General features: G+C 31.3%; 1 protein-coding gene across 10 annotated transcripts in view; it reads left to right on the top strand.

Annotated features, from left to right (window-relative positions):
* Positions 1–23,899, top strand: part of LOC126966522 (RNA-binding protein Musashi homolog Rbp6) — a 934,160-nt gene that overhangs the window by 703,720 nt on the left and 206,541 nt on the right. For 3 of the 10 annotated variants that reach the window (XM_050810652.1, XM_050810651.1, XM_050810650.1), the window contains exon 2: positions 282–365. The exons of the other annotated variants lie outside the window; for them this stretch is intronic. In XM_050810652.1, coding sequence (XP_050666609.1) covers positions 354–365 — 12 coding nt within the window. In that variant the 5' untranslated portion in view covers positions 282–353. The remainder of the gene's footprint in view (positions 1–281; positions 366–23,899) is intronic. 10 annotated transcript variants of the gene reach the window in all.

Genomic DNA, 23,899 nt, shown 5'->3' on the forward strand with positions numbered 1-23,899 from the left:
GAGTTACAGTCATCGTAGTTGCGTAGCTTAAAAAAATAAAAAAAAGATAATATTTAGATGTTAGTTTATGTTTAATTTGCTTTTCACTGTTTTAAAAGTATCACCTGTAGATGTCCGGTGCCATGCTTTAGTACAACTCGTTCATACTGCCGGATGCGACGAAGCAAGCTATACTGCTAGAAAAGGCGCCAAAAATCTGTCATTGCGTTAGATTCGTTATTCAAGTGAATTTAAACCGCGGCACGAGTCTGTGAAATTAACCAATCAGTGATCTATTTCAGAATAAAGTCAGTAACTTTTTAAGATAAAGTTTTATTACGAGCACCGACACGCAATTTCAGCACTTATTCACCATGACGGGTGTGGTAAGTTTATTTATTTTTATCGAAATATTGATTTTAAAACTAAGTCGACAGACGCATACAACACAAACCTGAAAACCTCTAGCGAAATTACATACAAGACTCTTAATACGTGCTTTGCGTGACTTCTCATAAAAACCCAATCACAGAAAACAATGTTATTGTCTATGGTTCCATTGTCAACAGTTGCATGAAAAATTGTTTTATAACTTTATTTCTAAAGGCACTTTTGCCTCAAACAATTTGACGTGTAGTCTACATATTACAACACAATATCTAACTATTGTTTGTTCAATGTTTAGAGATTTACGACAGTATTTTTTTAATTGGCGCTTTTATTATGCTTATATTATTATAGTTAATAATAATATATGTAAAATCAACAATGCACCTTAGTGACTGCTGTTTTAGTATTGCAATATAGATAATATTGTGTAGATAAAATAATGACTTATTAGTAATTAATAGTTTTTGTATAGTATAGAAACAGCACACAAATGTCATTATTTTAAAAGTATCATTTGTCTTAATTTTATCAATAATTAGATAAATAAAATTTTTGCTTTAGATAGTTAAAAAACACTATTGATGATGTAAAATTCAATATAATTGAGTATTTCTTTATTTAAACGATGCGATATATATATATATAAATAGGAATAGGAAATAGGAATAGGAATAAAACAGTGATCATTAAAATACAATAAGAAAATCAGCTTCTATTTCTTTAACTCCAATTTTAGTGATTATGAAAATAAAATAAAGGGTTCCAATTTTAATTATAATTCTCTGTAAAACTCTCTCAAAAACCTAAAAGTAAATTGATAAACATTATTTTAAAACACCGACAATCCTGACTCAAAGATCCAAGAAAATTAATTTGAGTATTTTATTCTACTAATTATTGAAGGAAAATACGATTTTTTAGAATATACCTTTATTAAGCTTATTTAACAAAAAAGTTTATAGAAAAATATCCCAAATGTTACCTCCTTGCTAGAAAATGACTCAAAATTCGACAAAGTTGCTTAGAGTAGCAGCCTAAGTTTTTGTACAGTGAACGAAACTCTAAGACAGCTCTACCTTATAAGTACTTTAATTTTACTACAAAATACACCCGCTATGTACGTAAAGCTTTTTCCGTAACTATATTAATTCAAAATAACAGAATAGTTTATTATTTGTTCATCAGTCATATGTTTAAGTGTTTATTATATATTTCAAGCTGTATATTTTACATAAAACTAATGATTAAATATAAATTTAATGTGGGTGTAATGAAATATTTTTAAAGCATATGAATTAACTTTGAACAAGTAATTCAAAAGCTGCACATATACTCCACCCGAAAGCATTGTACCTTAAATTCTTAATTTAGATGTAAAATTGCTGAAGTATCAAAGCAATTGTAATAAAAATTAAAAGTACATAAATCTTATCAATTTTAGCTCGCCACGGATAAAAAAAAATAATTGAAATATTTTTGTTCAAAATAGTACATGAAAACATATTATCGAAAATATATACCGTGAAAACCTACCACCCACTCGAACATGTATGCCTCAGAACTGAAAAGAAGTTTTGCAAGAAACTCAGCGGCCTTTTTTTATAAAATTTCTTAACAATCTAATTTATATAATTTAAATAGCCCAACGGCGTCGCTTCATTCCCGATCTATGGTATCATTAAGAAAGTCATTGATGTTATTGTAAGCCCACATGTATGTACAAAAAACAATTAATGTGCTTTTTATTTCTAAGGTGTCATCAAAACTAAACTGAACAGTTACACGAGTTAATATAATTTTATTGTGTCAGTAATATAACCCTAATGTTGAAGTTCAGATTAGTTTAACAGCAATTCTATGTTCTTGTCTATCCCAAGGAGTAAACATGTAATGATTGAGGACTGAAATATGATAGATGTAACTTAAATGTCGTACGCATTCCTCAATTGTGGACCAAAGGGATGTGATTTATCACAACCTGCCTCGTTCACTCATCAGCCGTCGCATTAAGTTTATTTTCTGGCTACTCTTGTTTCTAAATGTTTGCGTAAGGCAGAATTTTATTGCATCACATGATTTTAATGATCCAATCTAAATTATTTATATTAATCTATTAGATAAAAGATTAAATTAATGTGCAATTGTAAATCAAAATTTATTAAACCGAAAATATTGTTATTTGTTTAAAAATATTTGAAATGGAAGCCAAGTTGTCAAAGATTTGCCATTATAAGTCATTATAGAGTATATTGATAGGTAGTTTATTGATAACCAAAGCAAATTATGAGTATGTAGCCGTAGAAATTTCTTTGATTAAAACGAGTGTTTTACATTTTAATAAAATACTTTATATAGATTAAAACGCGTGTACTTATAACTGTATTTTTTGCACAAGGTATTTGATTAAAAGTTACAGTTCCTCTTCCCTAAAAACGTAAAAATACAGTTACAAGTACATGATTTTTCATCGTTATTTCATTGTAATAGAATCAGTTTTGAATCTGAAAATTAATGAAATGAAATAAAAAAATGTGCGGAATCGCTTTTATAACCTTGAAATAAGACAACTAAGCAATATTCATTGGGCCCATATTTGGCTACAACAATCACCAAATTAATAATTAAAACCTATTTATTAACAATGTTTCTGATCCTAATATAGTTATAATATTTCCTCATAATACAATTTAAAAATTAATATTATGCTACTATTTTCCCTAAAATTTGTTGAAATGAATTAATTTACTTGAAGGCGTTTATGATTATTGTCACTTTGTACGAATTATATTCCATAATTGATCGCCACTTGAAATACAAGACCGTACCTTCAAGTTGTTTGACGAAGTAATGGCAGTTGGTCTTCTCGTAATTACTTAGTAGTTTGTTTAGAAGCACAGTAATATAGCGTGCCCACTACTTCTTCCCTTGGGAACGAAAAGTTGTGCGTATCCTTATTAATTCATAGCATTCACAGTATTCTGAAGACTATCTTTACATTATGTTGATGAAAAGATCACACAGGAAATAATCATACAAGAAATGAAATTGTGAAATTAAGTGTATTATTGTAAATTAAGTAACATAAAATAATAGTACGAACAATTTATATATCTTCAATGTAAAATTCACACTATTTTCTTTGCTTAGGCTATTAAAAAATAAATTCAAATTTTTGAAGCGTGTTAAATTTGAAATTATAAAACTTATGATTCGCATGATAACAATGCAGTGCCAGAGACAAAAGTCAAAGTCAATGTCAAATTAACTTTATTCAATTAGGCTTAAAGTAAGCGCTTTCAATCATCGCTATAAGTTATTCTTTTTAATAACTTGAATCTATCATAATATGTTCGGAAAAATCGGAGCTCGTGAGAATAGCATACAAGAAACTCTTTTCAATCAAATATAGTATTTTACAATGACTGTAATAAACATAACAGATAGTTTGTAAGCTGCGGCCAATATATGTATCGTGTTTAAATAATATAAAATATTTCATAAATAATAATAAAGAATATAAATTATCTGATATTGGATAAATCAACCTTTAAGATACTCATAAGAAGTTAAATCTCACTAGCCTAATAATTTTACTAGCTACGATGGATTGATGGTTACAATCCGAAGCACGATGCCACTTGCACATAACTACTTCACATACATAACCCTAACAACAAGTTTGAGAAAAAAAGCCTCACTCTTGAAGTACAAATAATAAAAAAAAATGTTATTATTTAATTATTATATCTCTACACATGCGTCATATGCGTTCCATTTATAACTAAACAGTTTCCGATTAGCTACACACGATCGACGTCACGACATAACAATACGGATATAACTAACATTACATTACCCGGGTATAGTCTGCTGTAATGATATTAATATTAATAACAATCTGGCATAGTAGATTTCAGAGCACGCCAAGATTAAGCGCTACACGACGTTCGCTTTTTGGCAACGTTTCGAATTTCTTACGGCTGCATTTAAACAATATTAAGACAATATCCTTACGGCGTTATAAATAAACAAACAAGATAATGCACGCTTAATATACTTCTTGATTTTAATAGCATTTATGATTTGAATACTATTTAATCTGTACATTTTAGTAGTATACAATAAAATGCGTCGTTTCAGGTCTTACAAAATTTCCCAGTGACTGTAGCGAATTTACAGAAGTATAATATTAATTTAACTACAATTCTGCATATACAATTAGTAATAAAACTAAATTTACATTCATTCGTTCGGAAACAATAAAATTTTATCTTTTATCATCATCATCATCAGCCGGAAGTCGTCCATTGCTGGACATAGGCCTCGACCAAAGATCTCCATGATGATCGGTCCTGCGCTGACCACATCTAACCCATTCCGGCAATCTTGACCAGATCGTCTGTCTATCTTTGTAGGGCTTATCAACACTACGTCTTCCGATCTTCTTTCATCTATTGTAATAGTAATAAATATTAAAAATCTGTTTGTTGTGAGAATCTACGGAGCACTTTTCAAGTATGAAGTATTTTTTAATATATGTTTGAGTAGTGAGGAGCTAAAGACATTTGGTATAAACAGCAAATATAAAACTTATTACTGATGTGATTAACTAATATACTATCCATATAAAAATCATAAGGGTTTTTGTTAACTATTAAATTTAAAAAAATCGCTTAGCTTCAATTTATGTTTATATCCGATAAATATAAAACAACTCTTGACTAAAAACTCCACATCAACATAATGTCTAATTCTTTTGAATACATAACTCTCTTTTTTTATATGAGTAGTTTAAAACAGGGCTTGATAATAGAATTATATGTTAAAACATTATATTAAGTTTGATATTTGTTGTAACATGTCACAAATAAGAATAAATTTTAATTACTTATCAGCGTCATGAATAAAAGGCATGAAAGGATTTATTTTCTCAAAATTGATTCCTTTAGAAATCTTTTTGAAGTCATTTCTACCACTACCACCGCTTCGGAAACAAATGGTGCTCTGACAAAAGATGCGGCGCAAAAAACTCTCCCAGCATTAATTTTTGCGTTCTTTTTAATAAAATATACAATACTGTACTATCATTGGCATAAAATAATCATAATCTAGCCCAAGTCTGTCCGATCACTTAGATATTCAACTGTAGAATAGTAGGATTAATAATAGTAGGATATACCCTTAAAGCTATTATGTATCTTATGAAGCCTACTAGAATTAGTTACAAGCAATCCCTTATTTCTTATGTTATAAAATTGAAAATCACTATTAAGAGCAGGAAGATACATGAGAGTATCTCGTATCGAAATATTCATGATAACACAATTAATCGCTTTAACATATTTTAACTTGTAGTCTCGAGTTAAATTCAAGCACCTCTCACCTCGGAGCAAACTTTCATACTTATGTAGTTTCAATACAGCTGTGAAGTTCGCCTATGATGGTAGAGCATTAATTACAAACCTCCAACAGTGTTCAATAGAACGCCATATTAAGTTTGAACGTGTAGATTTACGATCAACCCTTTCATTAAACAGGTATTACGCAGACACATAAGCTTTCACGTACGTTTGTCGAAACTAGAAATTGTATGAATCGCAATTGTAATTGCTTGACCCAAACCATCTCTTCTGTATAAATGTAATAATTAATTTTTAATCTCTTTCTAAAGTTTAACTTTAGTAGGTAGTAGTTGTTTAATAGTAGTAGTATTTACCAGTGGTAGGCTCCTTTGCACAGGATGCCGGCTAGATTATGGGTACCACAACGGCGCCTATTTCTGCCGTGAAGCAGTAATGTGTAAGGATTGCTGTGTTTCGGTCTGAAGGGTGCCGCAGCTAGTGAAATTACTGGGCAACTGAGACTTAATATCTTATGTCTCAAGGCAGTGCGCATCAATTACTGTCAGCTAAACGCCCTGCTCGTCTGGTTTCTTATTTCATAAAAAAAATACATTGTTGTTATAAAAGGAATTGCCAAGTCATTTAGGGAAGTAAAACTTATTAAGGCGCGTTGACTGCTTTCTTTTGTGGTTACTGAATCGGACTGAGTTGTTACGCTCAGAAATGTGACGCTCGTTTGAGCAAAGTCAGCTCGAGTCAACTAAGTCAAGTGATAATCGTAATGTGTTAACCAGGACCAGTAACTTCATTGTTCGGCGATGTATATTGATTATTATAGGCATTGTTCTTACAATATGATCCCAGAAAATGTACAAAACAAATGTTTTATTATTACTATGACATAAATTACGTTCTTAATGATACCATACCTTGATAATGGAGAGACCGACGTAAGGCTATTTCTTAAAAAAAGTGTATTATAATGTGAGTCCATTTAAAAAAGAAACCCTCTGAGTTTTGTGCGCCCGTTCTTCCGAGATCAAATGCATATATTTTTGAATGGATGGTGGAAGGTTTTACGTTCAATAAGTAATTTAAAATTAATACAAAATATTTTACTATAAATTTTGTAAATTTGATAACTAATTCATTTTAGAACAAATAATATAGTTTTATGTGCATATTATACTTTGATAAAGTTATCAATTTTTTCATATTTTAAGCACATACTGTTTTTTGTATTGAATATCGATTCCAACCGACACAATTTTACTGATATATAATATCTCAGTGATTCAGCTTCTCTTTAGTAACTTTAAATTATTTTAAATCCATTTCAAGTTTTCCACGAATTCTTTGACTTTCAGCAATTATTTCATTTATGTTATAATGTACTGGTCATTGAAACTACATAAAAACCAATTACAATAATTGCTAGACGAAATACGGCCCAAATAGTAAAAAAACTTAATATAATCTACTTAAAATGACATTAAAAAATCACACTTTAATAAATGTAGCCGTGTTGGGAATGTGACTTAATATTCGAATAATTTATAAAGCCGCTTTAAAAGCAATGTTAGCTAAAATTCATATTATATCCACGTCAAATATATGCGCAATCCTAGAACCGCTTATTTTTAGACAATGAAAATTTCTATATTAAATTTACAAGACAAAAGCGTTTAAGCTTCCATTAAAATTATACCACATTTGACTAAACGTCGTTAATTTTGATATCGGTAAGCGCAAATTATCACCTTTATTTACTGTCGTATAAAAACTATATTATTTTACACTGTAAACTCCACTGTAATGTTCGCTGGATTGTAAATTATATAGCCTTAGAAAGGACTGATGCAGGCACGTCGGAAGCTGCCAATGCTTGTCTTTCAGTTCAGTGGGCTTTCTTTAAATTGGCGATGGCCGCCGTTGGCCACACCGCTTATTGCATCTCCCTCTTGCAGCCTGAACGTCCACAATATTGCCTTCATTTGACTTGAAGCAAATAGAATAAAGTTTGTAAATAAGGGAACGTTATAGGTAAATCTTTGTCGTGTCCTCGCCCCGTTTATGAGAAAGAAATTCAATTTTTATCGAGCGTTCCTTGAGCCAACGTTTATGTTCGCCTCGTTTCGTACATGCACGTAAAATACGTATACTTTTTGCGTGATGAGACGCAATTCTTCAGCGTTTGTCAAAAGGTAGTCATTTATACCAAGGTACAATCGAGTTTAGTTGGAGGTCAGCTAAAATATTTCTCCGTATCAAATCATTTCTTTATTAATAATATACTCATAAACTATACGGTGAAGGAATGTATCATAAAAACATGATGAAAAAGCGCATTACGCGTACATAATGTTTGGTCAATACACTTAGGGTTTATTATAATTAAGATTTATGTGAAAAATCACCTCAAAAATATTTTCATTTAAGTTTCTTTCATAAATGGATACTTTTTACGATTAATCCATTTATCAGACAGTAAGTTACTAGTGACTAGATGGATAATTCTGTTAAAGAAAATGGAATTTTGTTGAATTTTTAAATCTATAAAGAAAACATATAGAAAAAATATTATATTCTCGTCTTAACAAATTTATATAACTGCAGTTGGTAAATAAATTTCGAAACTCATGAACTCAATTCTACAATAAGTCCTTACATACTAAGTACTAGTAGTAATAAAAATATTAAATAGTGAAAAATACCACTAAGAATATAATAATTATAAGACTTTTCATTCGACTAGATAAGTAATAAAGCTACTTCAATATTCGCTTGGTTTACTGGGGTGAGGGGAGCGGACGGACCACTATAGAATGAAAGTATCAATCACCATTCCCGCGAAGCAGCTCGATCCCTTGGCACTTGGCCTAGATTCAACATTACACAAATTTTCTAGTAGGCCTAACTGCCGACGCTAGAAGCTCAGGGATTAGGTTACCGAGAACAGATTACAACGGATAGTCGAAACTTCAATACCACGCTTAACCGAATGCCCAATCTTCATGCTCGATTTTTCCGTTCCATTAACCGGTCCAGGATGAACACGCGTCAAAGCAAATGTGACCGTATATAAATCACTAATAGACAAGTTAATAAACATAAAAGTTTACGTAAGCTTGTCTTAGATCGTCGCCGAGGCTTGAGTCATCAAAAGCAACCGACTACTTACTGAAGTTACAGATAAGTAGGATTTGTGTAAGACTGACGCTTCTTGAAGGGGATTATAGAAATATCATAACGTTGATATAATATTTTAGTGAACGTAATTAGATGTTGAAGAGCTGCGGTTCTTTGATGAATCTCAAGCTTATAAAGCTTTCTATTTATTATAATGAATTATGGAAACATTTAATTGAATATGTGTGGGGTCTTTATTATACCGCAGTCTTAAGCTTACATAATTAATCATACGTCTTTGAATCACAACTTGTTATTTTATGAAAATATCGTTTAATCTAAACAATTTTTATTATTTTATTTAGAGTTACAATCTATATGTGTCATATACTTAACCAATGTTAAAATCACTTATTCTAATACCGTATAAAATGTAGTTAGATAAAATTGTGAATAAGTACAAATCAACCAATCAAGACATTACTTTAAGTATTAGGCTGTTTAGTAACAAAATCATCTTGACAAAAAAATATATTACTTAAACAAGTTCCGGTTTTTTTTGCTATTATGAATGATAAAGTAAAAATGCTACATCAAAGGTATGTAAGCGAATGTACATTCAAAGAGAAATACATTATGTGCGACTATTTTTTTAAAGTTTTGTTTTCCAATGTTTCGTTAAAGTAATTTTTATTGATAGGCCTACAATTGCCAGTCATTCTAGTAAACACGCGTAATACCCTTTCATTTATAACTCGCACCGCGACTCTTGATACGGGCTTGCCCCTAATTCCGATTTAATTAGTGTCAAGCAAGTTCCGTAATCCTAGGCTTGAGATTCGTACGGCCGTTCTTAAAATGGAGATTAGTACGGCAAATATCTCGAACTACGCTATCCGACTCATAAAGCCACTATTAAATTATCTAGGATGACAAAACGGAAGATCATTTTTACTACAAAAATTACGTCAGAATATAAATTGCTTATAATTTTTCGCTCAGGAAACGAACTGCTGTACAACTATATTTTGTGTTGACTTGCGACGAGTCCGCACGAAGACAACGTTGAGGAATTCTTAAAGAATTGTACAAATACGTCGTGTATTTTGTCAACGGAACCCCGAGCGCGGTCGCATGTAGCGGATGTACACCTGCATACTGAGTAGGCGTGCCTAAAGACACTACAGCCTTCAACATGGTAGTTAATACAGTAGGTCAGCACAGAGCTTAAATATGCCACCGAAATTTGCGACATACCGCAAACACACCGACTTCAACAACAATTTTAACTTCAGTTATAATTGGCACCAAATAATCCAAGAATATCGATATATTTCACTCATTAGTAAAGCTCTCGAATTCATTAAGCACCTGATTAAAAAATTAATCACCAACTAGAAATCTTAACCCGCCACGTTCACCGCGTTTCCTAGTGAATCTCATTAAAAATTTAATCATAATTTTCCAGCGTATCGACACGCCATTGAAAATAATTTCGAGAACGCCCCTTGACGTGTCTGTCGGCAAATTAGTTGCGTCGAAGATTTATTCGTGTCAATTTACGAGCGATTTTATTTTTAACGAGACATCAAACATTATCGAAAGCCCTGCTAGGAGTTGCTCAAGCGCCTGTTTACAAATAAGAAACGTTGATACAAGAGAGTAATAAATTTAACGGCGCGGCATCGATTCGTATTCATTCGAAATAATAATATATCAGATTCAATATTGGAATGTATCTATACGCTCGCCTCGCGTCCCTAAAATAGACCCTCATCAAAGACAAGTAGCTTGTAGCTGTAAATCCATTTCAGAGTGGTTTGTTTGCAGTATAAATTGCAATTACTATATTTCTAGGATTTTTCGTATCAACTTCTGAAATACTAACTACATTGGCGAACTATTTGTACCTCCGATGTCATTAGAACATCAACGAGAACTAAAGTCTATAAATAAATGTTAAATCGTGTGAGAGTTGTCGCGAGTTCGACTCGATAACTCAATTGTAGAAAACCGTGCCTTATATGAACTTGTAAAAATGTTTAGTACATAAAATGTATAATAAATGTAAAAATTAAGAACTCATCGTTCACAAATCTCCTCAAACCTACTTAAGCCGCATTAAGGACACACATTCAGAATAGATTGAAGCAGTAGAAGGCGTGGCTTAACCTCTAGGTGACCCTTTCGCTACAATACTAATTAAAAGAGATAGAAAGTGTGCGAAATTGCCCAGAAGAATGCTACGTAAGCGCCGATAGCAAAAAAAAATCAATAAAATGAAGACACATTCTTGTACAAATTATTTAAATACAGAACGCTTAAAGTAAATAAAATTTTTACTTCTAAGGGCGACAGCTGTGAAGTTTTTCGGATAGTATTGTTTTGTGTCAATTCATTTATAATTTGGTGTAATAACTGTGGTATAAATATACGATGCGTGGTTTGGAAGAGTAAGCAGATATACAGACAAACAGCAGAGTGTAACTTTGTTCTAAATTATATAACGTTTGTATAATGTCTGTTTGTAATCTGCGAAATTTTAATTTATTTCACATTTATACAATATGTTTACAACATCCAATTAAAATGCTCAACTTATTCATAGGATTACTTTTAATAAAAAGTGTAAATTTTTATTCGAAATATTACATTTTATTTCTGAACTTTGAAGTATTACATTTCTAATAAAATTATATTTAACTAAACAAAAGAATATTGAAACTGATTTTAACACCCGAATCGAAAAATAATATAACATATGCCCTAATTAATTTAAATGAGAATTTAAAACAAACAGCGTAAAATAAATAAACAGAGTTTACAAATTATGTCAAATTATCGATAACGGATCTTACTTTATCCATCTTCAAAACATTATAATAGTAATTGGAACAACTGAATTTATTCCGCTAAATATAAAACCAGTTTAAATCAAGGTAAGAAAATACAAAGGAAAGCTGCAAGTAATATTACCATAGCTTTGATAATACCATTCCTTTATACAGTTCAAACAAATTCTGCATTAATTAAGCAATTACCTCGATTAACATAAAAAACTATTATTTTTAATGTCATTTGGAAGTACTTGCGTATGATAATTCGGCTCAGAATCCATTTGGAGCTCGGCGTGGTTTAAGCGAGCCCTCTAGACGAGCAAGCTGCATAGATTTGCATTTTACAGTTTTGATACGTGGGCGAATATTCAGCGAGCGGTGTTGGTAGGTATCTTTTGAATTCAACGTGGTGGTTGCTGAGTGCAGTTGAGGATTCTCGACTCGTGGCGCGTGCTCAAGTGGCCACCGCGATGCGCCTGCGCAGAACTCACCATCCCGCCCCCCCTTAGGGAGGCGCGCTAGAAGGTTATTACAATTAACTGCAAGCCCGAGTTAAGCCTCAATTTGGCACTAGCTCGAGATTCACCTCGCCGTGTTTTTTACAAATTTGTTCAAGCATTTGTAATATGATTTAAAATATAGGCTTTTATTGAATGAGTTTACTCTCATTACTGTCTATGTGTAGCGCTTCCAACTATGCATATTACAATGAATAGAAATAAATTAAAAACTTCATCAAGCTCTTATTGAACTTTTATATTTTGTCTGTGTTATTTTAATTATATTTCTATCGCGATTTCATCCGAGTAGATAAAGGGTTTTCATAAATAATAAGCAAGTCTGGAATTGAAGATCATCTCAGGTCCTATTTCAGTACCAGTTCCCGTTTTTGCTCCCGTTCCCAACATATTATATGAATCTTATTTCGAGGAGGATTTCTATGGCAATCTAAACCTATTATTGGTATAGTTATAGCTCATTGATCATGGATTTTTCCGGGATAAATTGTACCAAATTTCATCACAATCGGTTGAGTAGCTCCAGCGTAAAAGCGTAACTAACAAACTTACATTCATAGTTATAATATTAGTATGGATTAAACCAGTGTTCCGTGGATACATGATCAAATTAAACTTATTGTATTAAGTATGATTATTAAGGATTTACAGTAAAAACAGGAAAAGACTTAAAAACTTTCGATATGTTGTACGATGTTCTTGTTTTTTTTAATATCTGCTTTTTACTTAAATATTCAACAAGCAATATATCTTGTCGAATAAAAAAGAAAACTTCCTGCAAAATACTGCTTTGATTAACGTAAACTACATATTAATGAAGATTTAAAAAATTTTTGCTAACAATAAATATTCTAAGATATTATTATATATACAAACCATTATTAATTTTTTGCAAATAAAATAAATATATTATACGTAAATCATATTTCATGTGAAATGCAACTTGGAACAAAATAAAGCTTGATAAAATATTGATTTTAAAATCACACGAACATAATATAAGTAATTTTAAATCTAATATAATTAATTCTTATATATATTCAAGATTAGAATACTAAAACCTTGATTATACAAATTAATTATTTAATTAATATACAATTTATGGACTGGAGTTCATAACCGCGCCTTTCCCTATACGCCCTAGCGCGTAGCATTTTCAGATTTACGTATAATACGTCATTTGGAAGGTTGGCTACGCAGCACTAGGGGCTATCCCGAGAAAAGTGGGTTTCTTATCCCGCAATGTCCATATACTCTGGTGTGTAAATTCAATTTGTATATTTTATTCCAGACCTAAAAAAACACAAGTATGTTTTTTAAAAAATGGCAAGTATTTATTGAAATAGGCGTTGCTTTGCGGAAATCCATAATTATTACAATGATTTGAGTTTTCTTTATTATTAATTCCGCTTATATTTGTCTTTATTATTTATTTTTTTAATTATTCACGAGTCTCGTGCCAGATTTTGGCGAGACAACACGTCCTGGGGATGCCTCATGTAGAGGGAAACACGTGTCGAATTGTTTAAAGACAAATATTAGCGGAATTAATACTAAAGAAAGCTCAAATCATTTTAGTAAAATGGCAAGTATAATTATGAAGCCAATTTAAAAAAAAACATACTTTTTTTTACAGTACCTCTCAAAAATCCAATATGAAAGTTGCGACCGAAAGTTTGAAATTTACGACTGAAACAAGAGGTGAACTATTTCCTCTTGTACTTAGTGTTTGATGGCTGGACAGTCAAACACAGTCATCTAAAGTGTTCAGTTAAAACAGCTTTATGTCTTAGCACACATAAAACTCGCCATCTATCTACCGTCCCACTCTTTACTACTTCATTCGATCAATATTTGAGGTATAGTGATTTTTTACCTACTTGACCAGCTGGCAAATTTTTATCCTTCAATTTTATACCAAAAAATTTCAGAGTCCAAAAGAATATTAGATTTTTTTATGTAACTGAAAGTGTTTCTTACAGGATATACAAGCCATCAAATCAGGTGTATGTATGTAAATATGTTCTTTAAAATTTTTCTAAATATATATATATATATATATATATATATATAAATACAGTTAAGGACAAACGAGCGTACGGGTCACCTGCTTATAAGTGATCACCGCCACCCACATTTTCTTGCAACACCAGAGGAATCACAGGAGCGTTGCCGGCCTTTAAGGAAGAATTACTGTAAAAATTAAACATCTTTTTCTAAAAATTTCGATGAAGTTTTTACACTATTCTTCATTGTTCAGATAACATTATTATGACTATAATTGAGCTAGAGGTCCTCCTGTGTTCGATTCTCAGTAGTTAGCAAACATTTAATCAATATATGTGCTTGTTTTCAATTTATGGATATTTTAATTATGATGTATTAATTTATGTTAATGTGTGTAATGTTAATTATTGTTACTAACGAAACCCTTATTAAAAAGAGTTCTTAATATGGATAATAATAATGGAAAGTCTTAAAAATTTCAAAGTATTTAAAGCGTTCAGAGCAGTTTCTCCCCTATGATTTGCCATTATTAAATTTCATAAGAGATTACGATCTCGTTATCTTGAAAAATAACGCTCTGTTCCATTCACCACGCTCGGTTTAGAAGCGCACTTAAATTTATTGACCTTGGTTTTCCTCGCTATAAAAATGTAATTTACGAAAAATGCTTCGCACATAAAATTTGCTTACAATAACCCTATTTTAATATTACACCCACGCACCGTGTAGAAGAGATTATAAGTAATTATGAAAATTTTAATTCTGCAATGCGCTACTGCCAAAGTTCTGTCAGGGCTTAAAAATAACACGTAATACAGACATTAATCCTTCAGCAATTTCATAAGTGGCTCTCTCGTGTTTTTCTCTGACGTAAATAATTAAATCCACTTGTATTATCATCTCACTGTGTCATTCTACATGTCTAATTTGAAATTCTATTTGCCGTTAATCTTAGTTAAAGATATAATTAACTAATTTCAAACTTATGTAGAGAAACAGTAAATTAACGTAAGTGATACGCGTACATACCTTTGTATAATTAGAGTACGGGCGTACCCTGTTTAAGTTTAATCCTATAGCCTCTTGACACCAGTTTGTACCCGAAGGGGAACTTATGCTGTACATCAACACTATCGACCGTCGCGACAAACTCTTGAAAACTCGTTACAAAGAAAACGTAACTTTAAGTTGTTGTGTGTAGATTCATATTTCACTATCCTCGTTACAAACAATTATTTTATGAAGTAAAAGCTATGTTTAAGTAGCGTATTGTTTAGTTAGTAGGCCTGGTTACTTTCAATTCCAATAACTTATTTTGATAAGTTATTGGAATTGAAAGTAACAGTTTGGTAACAGTAAAAGTTTGGTTTAAATTTATGTATTAACACATAACTCAGACTGTATTTTTAATTATATTTACAAGAATATTACAAAGTCAAGAATTAATTTATGTGATGAATTATCGTAAAGAATGAATTATTGATAAATATAAATCGAAATAAAATTCAGTATTTTATGAACGGCTCGATCACTTACTGCGTACAGACGTCGCTTCGTTGTGTGTTTTCCCATATTTTTCCTTAACTTTAGCCATATTGACCTGATCTCTTCCACCCACTTCCATCTTCACACCACACGCCATAATATTAATTATAATCCCCACCATCTGGATGTTTGCCGTTCCTACAGAATGCTGTGTTCGTGTTTCTACCAGGCACTTAAAAACTTTGTAATGAAATTCCTTGCGAGCTGTTTCCATGATGATACGACATTGGTACATTAAAAAGGCACGTTCAATCACTTAGAAGATTGGCAATGCTCGAGTGAGTCTGATATTGCAAAAGTGGGGGCAGCGGTGATCATTACCACCAAGTGACCCGTATGCTTGTTTGCCTTCCTCTTCCAAAAATAATTCATACAGTGGTATAAACGAGTTTTTGTGCGATTACGTAAATATGAACATAGCTTAAAAATAAATAGGGAAATACTAGCAAAGTGGAACGTAAAAGACATACTTATGAACCAAGCAATATAACTTACAATTCAATATTTCTGATGCAATAAGAAGGCTGAAAATAATATATATATATATATGGGATAGCTATAGCCTTAGAACGCATCAGCGTATGTTCACTTGACTGATCCCAAGATAAGTTTGAAATAAATTATCATATACACAACCATTAAAAGCTCTAAATATTTTTACATACGATTTAATTTCAGTTCATATCTAGAGAAAAAGGTATACTTCAATTCCTTACAAATGTCGAAGGTCGGATCATACATATAATTTGAATGCTCTTAGTAAGCCCGCAATGGCTTACAGTATTTAAGCTCTTATTGTGAATATTCGACATTTGCTTAATGTATGAAAATTTGAAAGAACGAACCATGTTGATGGTACTCGAAACAAAATAATTGCTACGGTCGCGCGATCCCGGTTTTGGACCCCGCATTCATTATTCACTTTTATTCCACCCTCTCTCGGCTTATAATTTGACTCGCAACAAAATCAAGTTTCATTTGATTATGCGTTAAATAAAAATATAAATCTTAAAATATCTACACTAACTCATGTTGAATGTGAGAGATTTTTTGCAGAATAAAACCGTATCGAAAACAACTTTTGAAATCCAACTGAATACTCCTAATTTGAAGCATATTGTTGTTTTAAGAGTTGATGCAAAAATTTGGACTTTTGTCTGTGTATTTCAACAAAGTCGCCATTTTCAATGTTAACAATGGCTGCTTTAGTACTGGCGCAGTTTTTGCATTTCGTAAGAAGGCAAAGAATGAATGACAAGGCTTCATAACGTCTACGCTTTCAACCACCCTTTAGAGAGGGCTATATAAAAGAAAATAAGCCACACACCTACGCTTTACATGAATGCAGCGTCGAGTACGTATCGTCACTTCAATGTGTTCCGAATGGCTTTCGATGAGGTACGCGACGCCATTCTACTTTTAGATGACGAAATGCGTCCATTGTTTCTTGTACTCTCGACGTTTAAGTAGCATATTCACATCTGGCCATTTTTTCAATTCAATCATAAATATAGTATTTTCTTTGATTAAAGCGAAGTGTTACACATTTAAATAAAACACTTTTAAAGGATTAAAACGCGTGTAATTGTAACGGTTTTCAATTAGATGTTTGCGTAAACGTTACATTTTTATTTTAGTTAACCCGACGTTTCAAGACCATTCCAGATCTCGTTTTCAGGGGGACTGCAGATGAAGTAAAGAAAAATACATCTTATGATGATAGTTATTGTTCTGTATGGCAATTATAATAAAAGCTATGATCTTTTTAATGATCAGTTGAATTTACAGTAGTATTGTTTTTGAAATCCTTATTAATGTTTAGAGTGATTAAAATTAAATAAAATTTTATTAGAGAATAAACGTGTCTTGTCGTTTTTGTTAGTAGATAATTTCATTTTGTCATATACGAAAAAAATTCATGATTAGGTTATGGTTGTAGGATGTATAAAGGTTGTATATAATTAATATCACATATCCGGTGAAGATCACCGTATAATAAAACGGGTATATATTTGTAAACCAAATGTAAATATATATTTCACATATCGTTTTCTGTGTCAAAACCTTCTTGTCATGATTAAAAATTGGAATCTATAATCCTACTCCAAACTAGGTATTGTGCTCGTATAACAGAATAATAGGCAACCATCTTGTACATGATTGTGACTTTCAAAGCTTTGAAGAGGAATACACGATCATCTATCTCTAAAAGATTTGTGTGAAAAATCTTTTGTTCGCGCCGCGACAATTGGAACGATCCAATGCATAAAAGTGAAAAAGCAGTATTTATGCCACTTTTCCTCACATTCGTTCAAAGTCTTCTATAGAATATTGATCTATCTATAATATTTCAAATCTATACCATCGATCTGCTTACATTTATTCACCTCACGTAATAATTCTCAGAAGTATTTTCATTTACATGTATTCACTTATTTTCCTTCGTATTTACATAGTTGTGCGCGTTTTATCAAATATTGAAGGAAAACATCCCTTCGCTTTCATCAACAATTTTTATTTACATTTCAATGTTGAAAATTTTTTAAAACACTACATATAAAGCGTGAAAAATAATACTACTACTATTTTTTAACTTATAAACGCTGTTGTACGTTTATTTACTTATAAACGCAATATTATTTTTCATTCTTGGTTCATTTAATATCTATAGCGTCATTTTACTTGTAGCAGTTATTATTAAAAACATGTCAATAGAATATCGTACTATATTCTTGCACTAATAAAATTTAAAAACAAAATTCTATGGTCAATGATGATTTAAATCTTAGTTTGTGGCTTCAGTATACAAGATTTTATCAACGATACATCACTCAAACGGTTAGCTCAGTTGGAAAGAAAGCTCGCACGGAACTTGAGAGGTCTTGGGTTCGAGTCCTGCGTCGTTCATATAATTTTATTTTTGTATTAATCCCAGAAGTGAGGGTTATCACTTTAAAACATAACAAATTGTTTAGAATTGTACGTAACATTTCTGCTGAAATACACATTGATTAGACTGTATGATACACTGGTGGTATACTTGCATATGCCTGTGTCTTCCTGTGTGAAGAATAAAAAAAAAAGAATTTAACAAGTATTGCTCTTGTAATCAGTTTAATTTAAAAAAATCTTGTTTTTTTTACCAGACTTACACATGTCTTACCATTGATCACCAGCGGTTGACGAGCCTGACTACTGAGTTAGGGGTCCTGGGTTTGAATCCCGACAGGTTAAATGTTTGCAAGATAAATTTTTATATTTGTTTCTTTCCATGGATATTTATATATGTATGTTTATTGTATTAAATATATCAATGTCTGCCACCGATAGTACAGACTGTAGTTAACGTGTCAAATTTGAGGCTAGACAATAATATGTGTGAAGTGTATTTCAATAAAATAATCATAAAAATAGTATTATATCTTGAAATAATCAATAATTATTTCACAATTGTTAGTTGTACAGTGAATGTAAGTGGTTACCGTCTTCTATTTCATGACATAATTTCAACATAGTCCCTATTATTTCAAGTCTCATCCAGGAACCCCAGCTAACGAGACTGACAAACAAAGCTTTGATATCCCCATTATGTATCTCTCTATCTATTTGCAATCCATACGGTTTGTAGTGCTACAAACAACATGGATCTGTTGGCCGACGCACGAGACCTAATGAGCTGTGAAGGAGATAAGACGTACCCCAGAAGTCGGGATCAACCCCCCAAGCATGCGCAGCATTCATGCGCCGCTGAAACTAATGCTAATAAAGTCAAATTTTGAAATATTTTATTCAAAAAGGATAAGAAATCACGTATTGAAAGTGAAAATCTACCCCCCATTTGGAAGTTTAGGCCCCACTCCTGAGAAAATCGGGCGCAAGAATATCAGCCGGATTTTTTTAAATAAAATAAATACACAAGCAAAGTTATAATTCAAATAGCCTGATGGCAGGCGCTACAATAAACGCCCAATCTGTGGTATCATTAAGAAAGTTATTTATGTTATTGTAAACTTTACAACACAAACGTCTTTAAAGAATTCTATTGAATTTCGTAAAATATTGATTTTGAACATTTTCTAGCATCATTGTGTTCAAACATTGGCTCACAAAAGACTTACTAACTCCACTTAGCCGAATAGTAGGCATAATACGTTTATGTTTGTCTTTAAATAACTTACAAAAACCTAGACAGAAAAATTTACAAGTCGGAAAAAACAATTAAAACATTGCAACGTCCTTTTATGAATTCAGCTTATGTCAGGCTATACTCCTGCCTAATAAAATAATATAACTATAATTGTTAGGTAATTTTTAACTTTAGCATATTTAAAAATCCGAATTGAAATTATATGCCTTAAACTATGAAGCACGCTAAACCGTATATTAATAAATTAAGTGAAAATACCTTCTTGAAAAATTTAACAAAATACAGTAAAAGTCTACCAAAATTAGTTTTAAGTTTAGCTTTTGCATTATTTAGCAGTTAAATAGAAAAATTGTATTGCAAAGTTCTTCGGAGAAAACTTACTTGAAAATTAAATGATTATATTTGACGGTATGTATTTAAATAATGTGTCTTTTTTCAACTAATTTTGTGGACTGAGTAAATTAGGAACTAAGGCCGAAACATACTTTTTGCGTAATTCGTAGCAACACGGCAAAGTTAGTAAAACATAGAGTTATATAAAACAAATTATATTTTCACATAATTAAGTTCGTTAGTAAATGTTATATGCAATTTTCACAAGCACTAACTAAATTAAATTATAATAATAACGAATGAAATTAAGATTTTCGTTGCTTAAGCATTAATGAAATTGAAGCATGAAAACTGGATTTATCCAGAAAGACAAAGAGCGAGTAAAATAGAAATTGTGAGCGGGCAAAAATGAAATGCAATGTCAGCGAAGCGGACGGCGGGAACGGGAGGCCTTTGTAAACTGCTACGTACCCTAAAATAATTCCCTCTCTTGTAAAAATTGATTAATATTGTCCCCGTTGCATGTAACGTTATGAATGCTTCTGAACGCGGCCCGAAGGTAACTCGTGAAAGAAAATTACTTTAACGGAATCCCGGTTGGTGTAACACGTTTTCGAAAGCGGTAAAGAGAGTAAACTAGTGTTTGTTTGATGCAGTAAAAATGTACGCTTCGAAGTAATTGTTTAAGTGCTGACTTTGAAAGCGCTTATATTTTCAAATAGAACACAAAGTAGAGATTAATTACACGTTGTTTATATAAATAATTGTATTATAAAGTATATGAAGAGACAAAATTCAGCTTAATAAAGATATTATGAATTTTGTTGGAGCATTCGAACCGCGGAGGGACCACGCGGTTGTTGTTTCTAATTGATGTGTGTAGCTTTTGCCGCTATGGCCGTGCGGTGTTTGCACTCGCCAGTGGTCAAGTTAGACTAAATTAAATTGTTGTATTTTTCACAACAAAATGACGACGAGTTACTCACTCCCGTTAACGAAGGGGAGGTAATGTCGTTTGTTCGAGCGCTGAACGGCGCGACACGTTCGAAAATTTTAGTTAAAAAATATAACTTAGTGACATTTTTCGTTTTGCCCCATGACTCGGCCTGAACGTTTTCACTTCAATTTGTGTACAAATGAATATTTATAAGCATTCGCTGGAAAAACGATATAGTTAAAGCGTTTATATATAAACATTAAATCAAGTGAAACTAGGCTTATCATGTAACAGACCTTCGTTATCTTGATAAGATTAATGGGTCCAAGACAGCAAATTAAATGCCTTTAACAAAGCGTTCAGACGATTTGTCAAGAGTTAATCACGGTACAGTATAATTTGTGTATACAAAGATACGGTAAATTATAGCGGAGTAAAAATTGCCTGCGTGAATAATATGTCTCCCAACGGAACGAACTATTTTGTCCACGTTTAAGGTAATTGCGAGCAGTTTCAGCTGACGTAGACAACGGCAAACCTGACACTCCATCCCTAGAGTACACCCTTTACAATCCTATTAATGAATGCCTTTTAGTAAATTTTATTTAGTTAGGAAGATTTTGTTGCCATTTTGGGCAGCCTTTTTCCGTTCACACAAACTAAGCGAGAATAAATGTTATCCATATACAACAGCTGTGTATTTTTGAAATATAGAATAATATCGATTTACATAATAAATAATAAATAACTTATTATTAATGATTTTTATTAGAATCTGTACCGGTTCCTTGCTTATGTTCTTGCATTACAAGAATATGTTTGTATACTATCGATTTACACATCTTTTCTACCTATGTATAATCAACATAATATACCATTTTATTAATGACTTTCTGCATTTTTTTATCTCCTTATTAATTTATTAATTTTGACATTAAATCTCTACTAGTTCCTTGCGACCAACCGAAGCCTTACAAAAATATGTAATATATTTGTCAAATTATATTTCTATTAAATAATACTCGCATTTTCCTAGGCTTTATCTTATTATTAATAATTTTGACACATATTTTGTATTGATTCCTTGCGACCAAATGCATTACAAGAATGTGTAATGTACTTCTCAACTTAAATACATTAGTTGTTATTGTGTAACTGTGCTAGGCTATTTTAAAGTGATTTTTGCTACAAATGGTATTATCAATTCTTTTTATCAGTGTCGATAAGTAATTGCAAATGGATTATAGTATTTTATATATGTTCTAAGCTTATTAATTAAGTAAAATAGTATTTTGAGTATATTTTAAAAATAGTTTTTTTTTTGCAATTTTCTCGGATCTTAGTTATTAAATTAAGATACTCAAAAATTTATATTTCTTATAAAATTTAAATAAAAGCCGTTTGATAGATTTCTTAGTACAATCTTCCATTTCAATTGCTATCAATTGGAAAAATAAAGACTGGATATTCGATAAAACAGTGACCAAGTCTAAAAATTAAATACACACTTACTATAAATAATATAAGTAACTCACCCGACCGTCATGGTCCTAATAAAAAAGTGGCGCCTATATAAATTTCGTCAAAAGCTATTGTAAAATCTAATTCAATAAAAAGAGTAAGAAATAAAACAAAAAAATATTTCCACATTTCATTATTATATTAATTGGAATAGTAAATTTAAAGTTGGCTATATTTGTATTGTCTGAGTTGTTCTGTCGTCGTTTCTTTTGTAATGATGAATTTCTACAGCGCCTCCCGTAAAACAAAACATTTTTGTTTATCCCAAACAGAGCCAACGCCCCAATAAATTAGCCCAAAATTTTTAAGCCTCTTTTGTTCGCAACTTGTTGAGTAATAATAATATCTCGCTCTAATAATCTCCACTCATATTCAACCCAGGCAAAAAAAGGGATTTCTCTTAGACTATAAGTAAATGATTCCAGCAGGGCAACGTGCAGTAAAAGGATATCTAATTATAATTGAAATAAAACTATTATATCTCTCAAGTTAGATTATCATTATAAAGAAGATTAGATCAAGCTACCTGCATTATCTATAATATCACAAACAACGTGCCATATTTTTTTTAAATATTACAATTTATAAAACAAAATATTATCGCAGCTTATTTACATACAAATACTTGTAATGCCTATACATATATCTGAGCGTTCTTATTATTTTGCTTTTAATAATAAAATTATTTTACTCTAGCCTTAGTCATACAATCTTAAAACAAAATCATAATATATTACTTTGATCCAAGTATCAGAAAGTACCAGAAAGTTACATTGATACTAGGAGTGATTTTGTCATAATATAAGCTATAGCAACATTAAATATTGGAAGAATATTAGATAATAATATTAGATAATGATAGAATATAGAATATTAGAAGAAGAAACCTTGGAAATATCATACGAAATACATTTATGAAAGTTATGTTTTTTTGAAAATCGTTAAAATTTAATGATTCATTCAGGAGGAGTTATCTAACCCAAATGAGTGTTATTGAGTGTAAATTCTGTTTTTAATCAATTTGACACGTGTTTCCTGTCTACAAGTCAGCATCCCCTTTGGATGCCTCGCATAAAGGCTCGTAGAATTTACACTCAATAAAACTCACAAAATTTGGATACTTATGTATTTGGTCAAAAAACGCTTAATTCGTTAAATTTTAATTTACTAATTACCTTAATGCAGCATAATAAAAAAACATAATATAAAATATC

The sequence above is a fragment of the Leptidea sinapis genome, chromosome 10 (genome assembly GCF_905404315.1).
Source record: "Leptidea sinapis chromosome 10, ilLepSina1.1, whole genome shotgun sequence".
NCBI classification, from domain to species: domain Eukaryota; kingdom Metazoa; phylum Arthropoda; class Insecta; order Lepidoptera; family Pieridae; genus Leptidea; species Leptidea sinapis.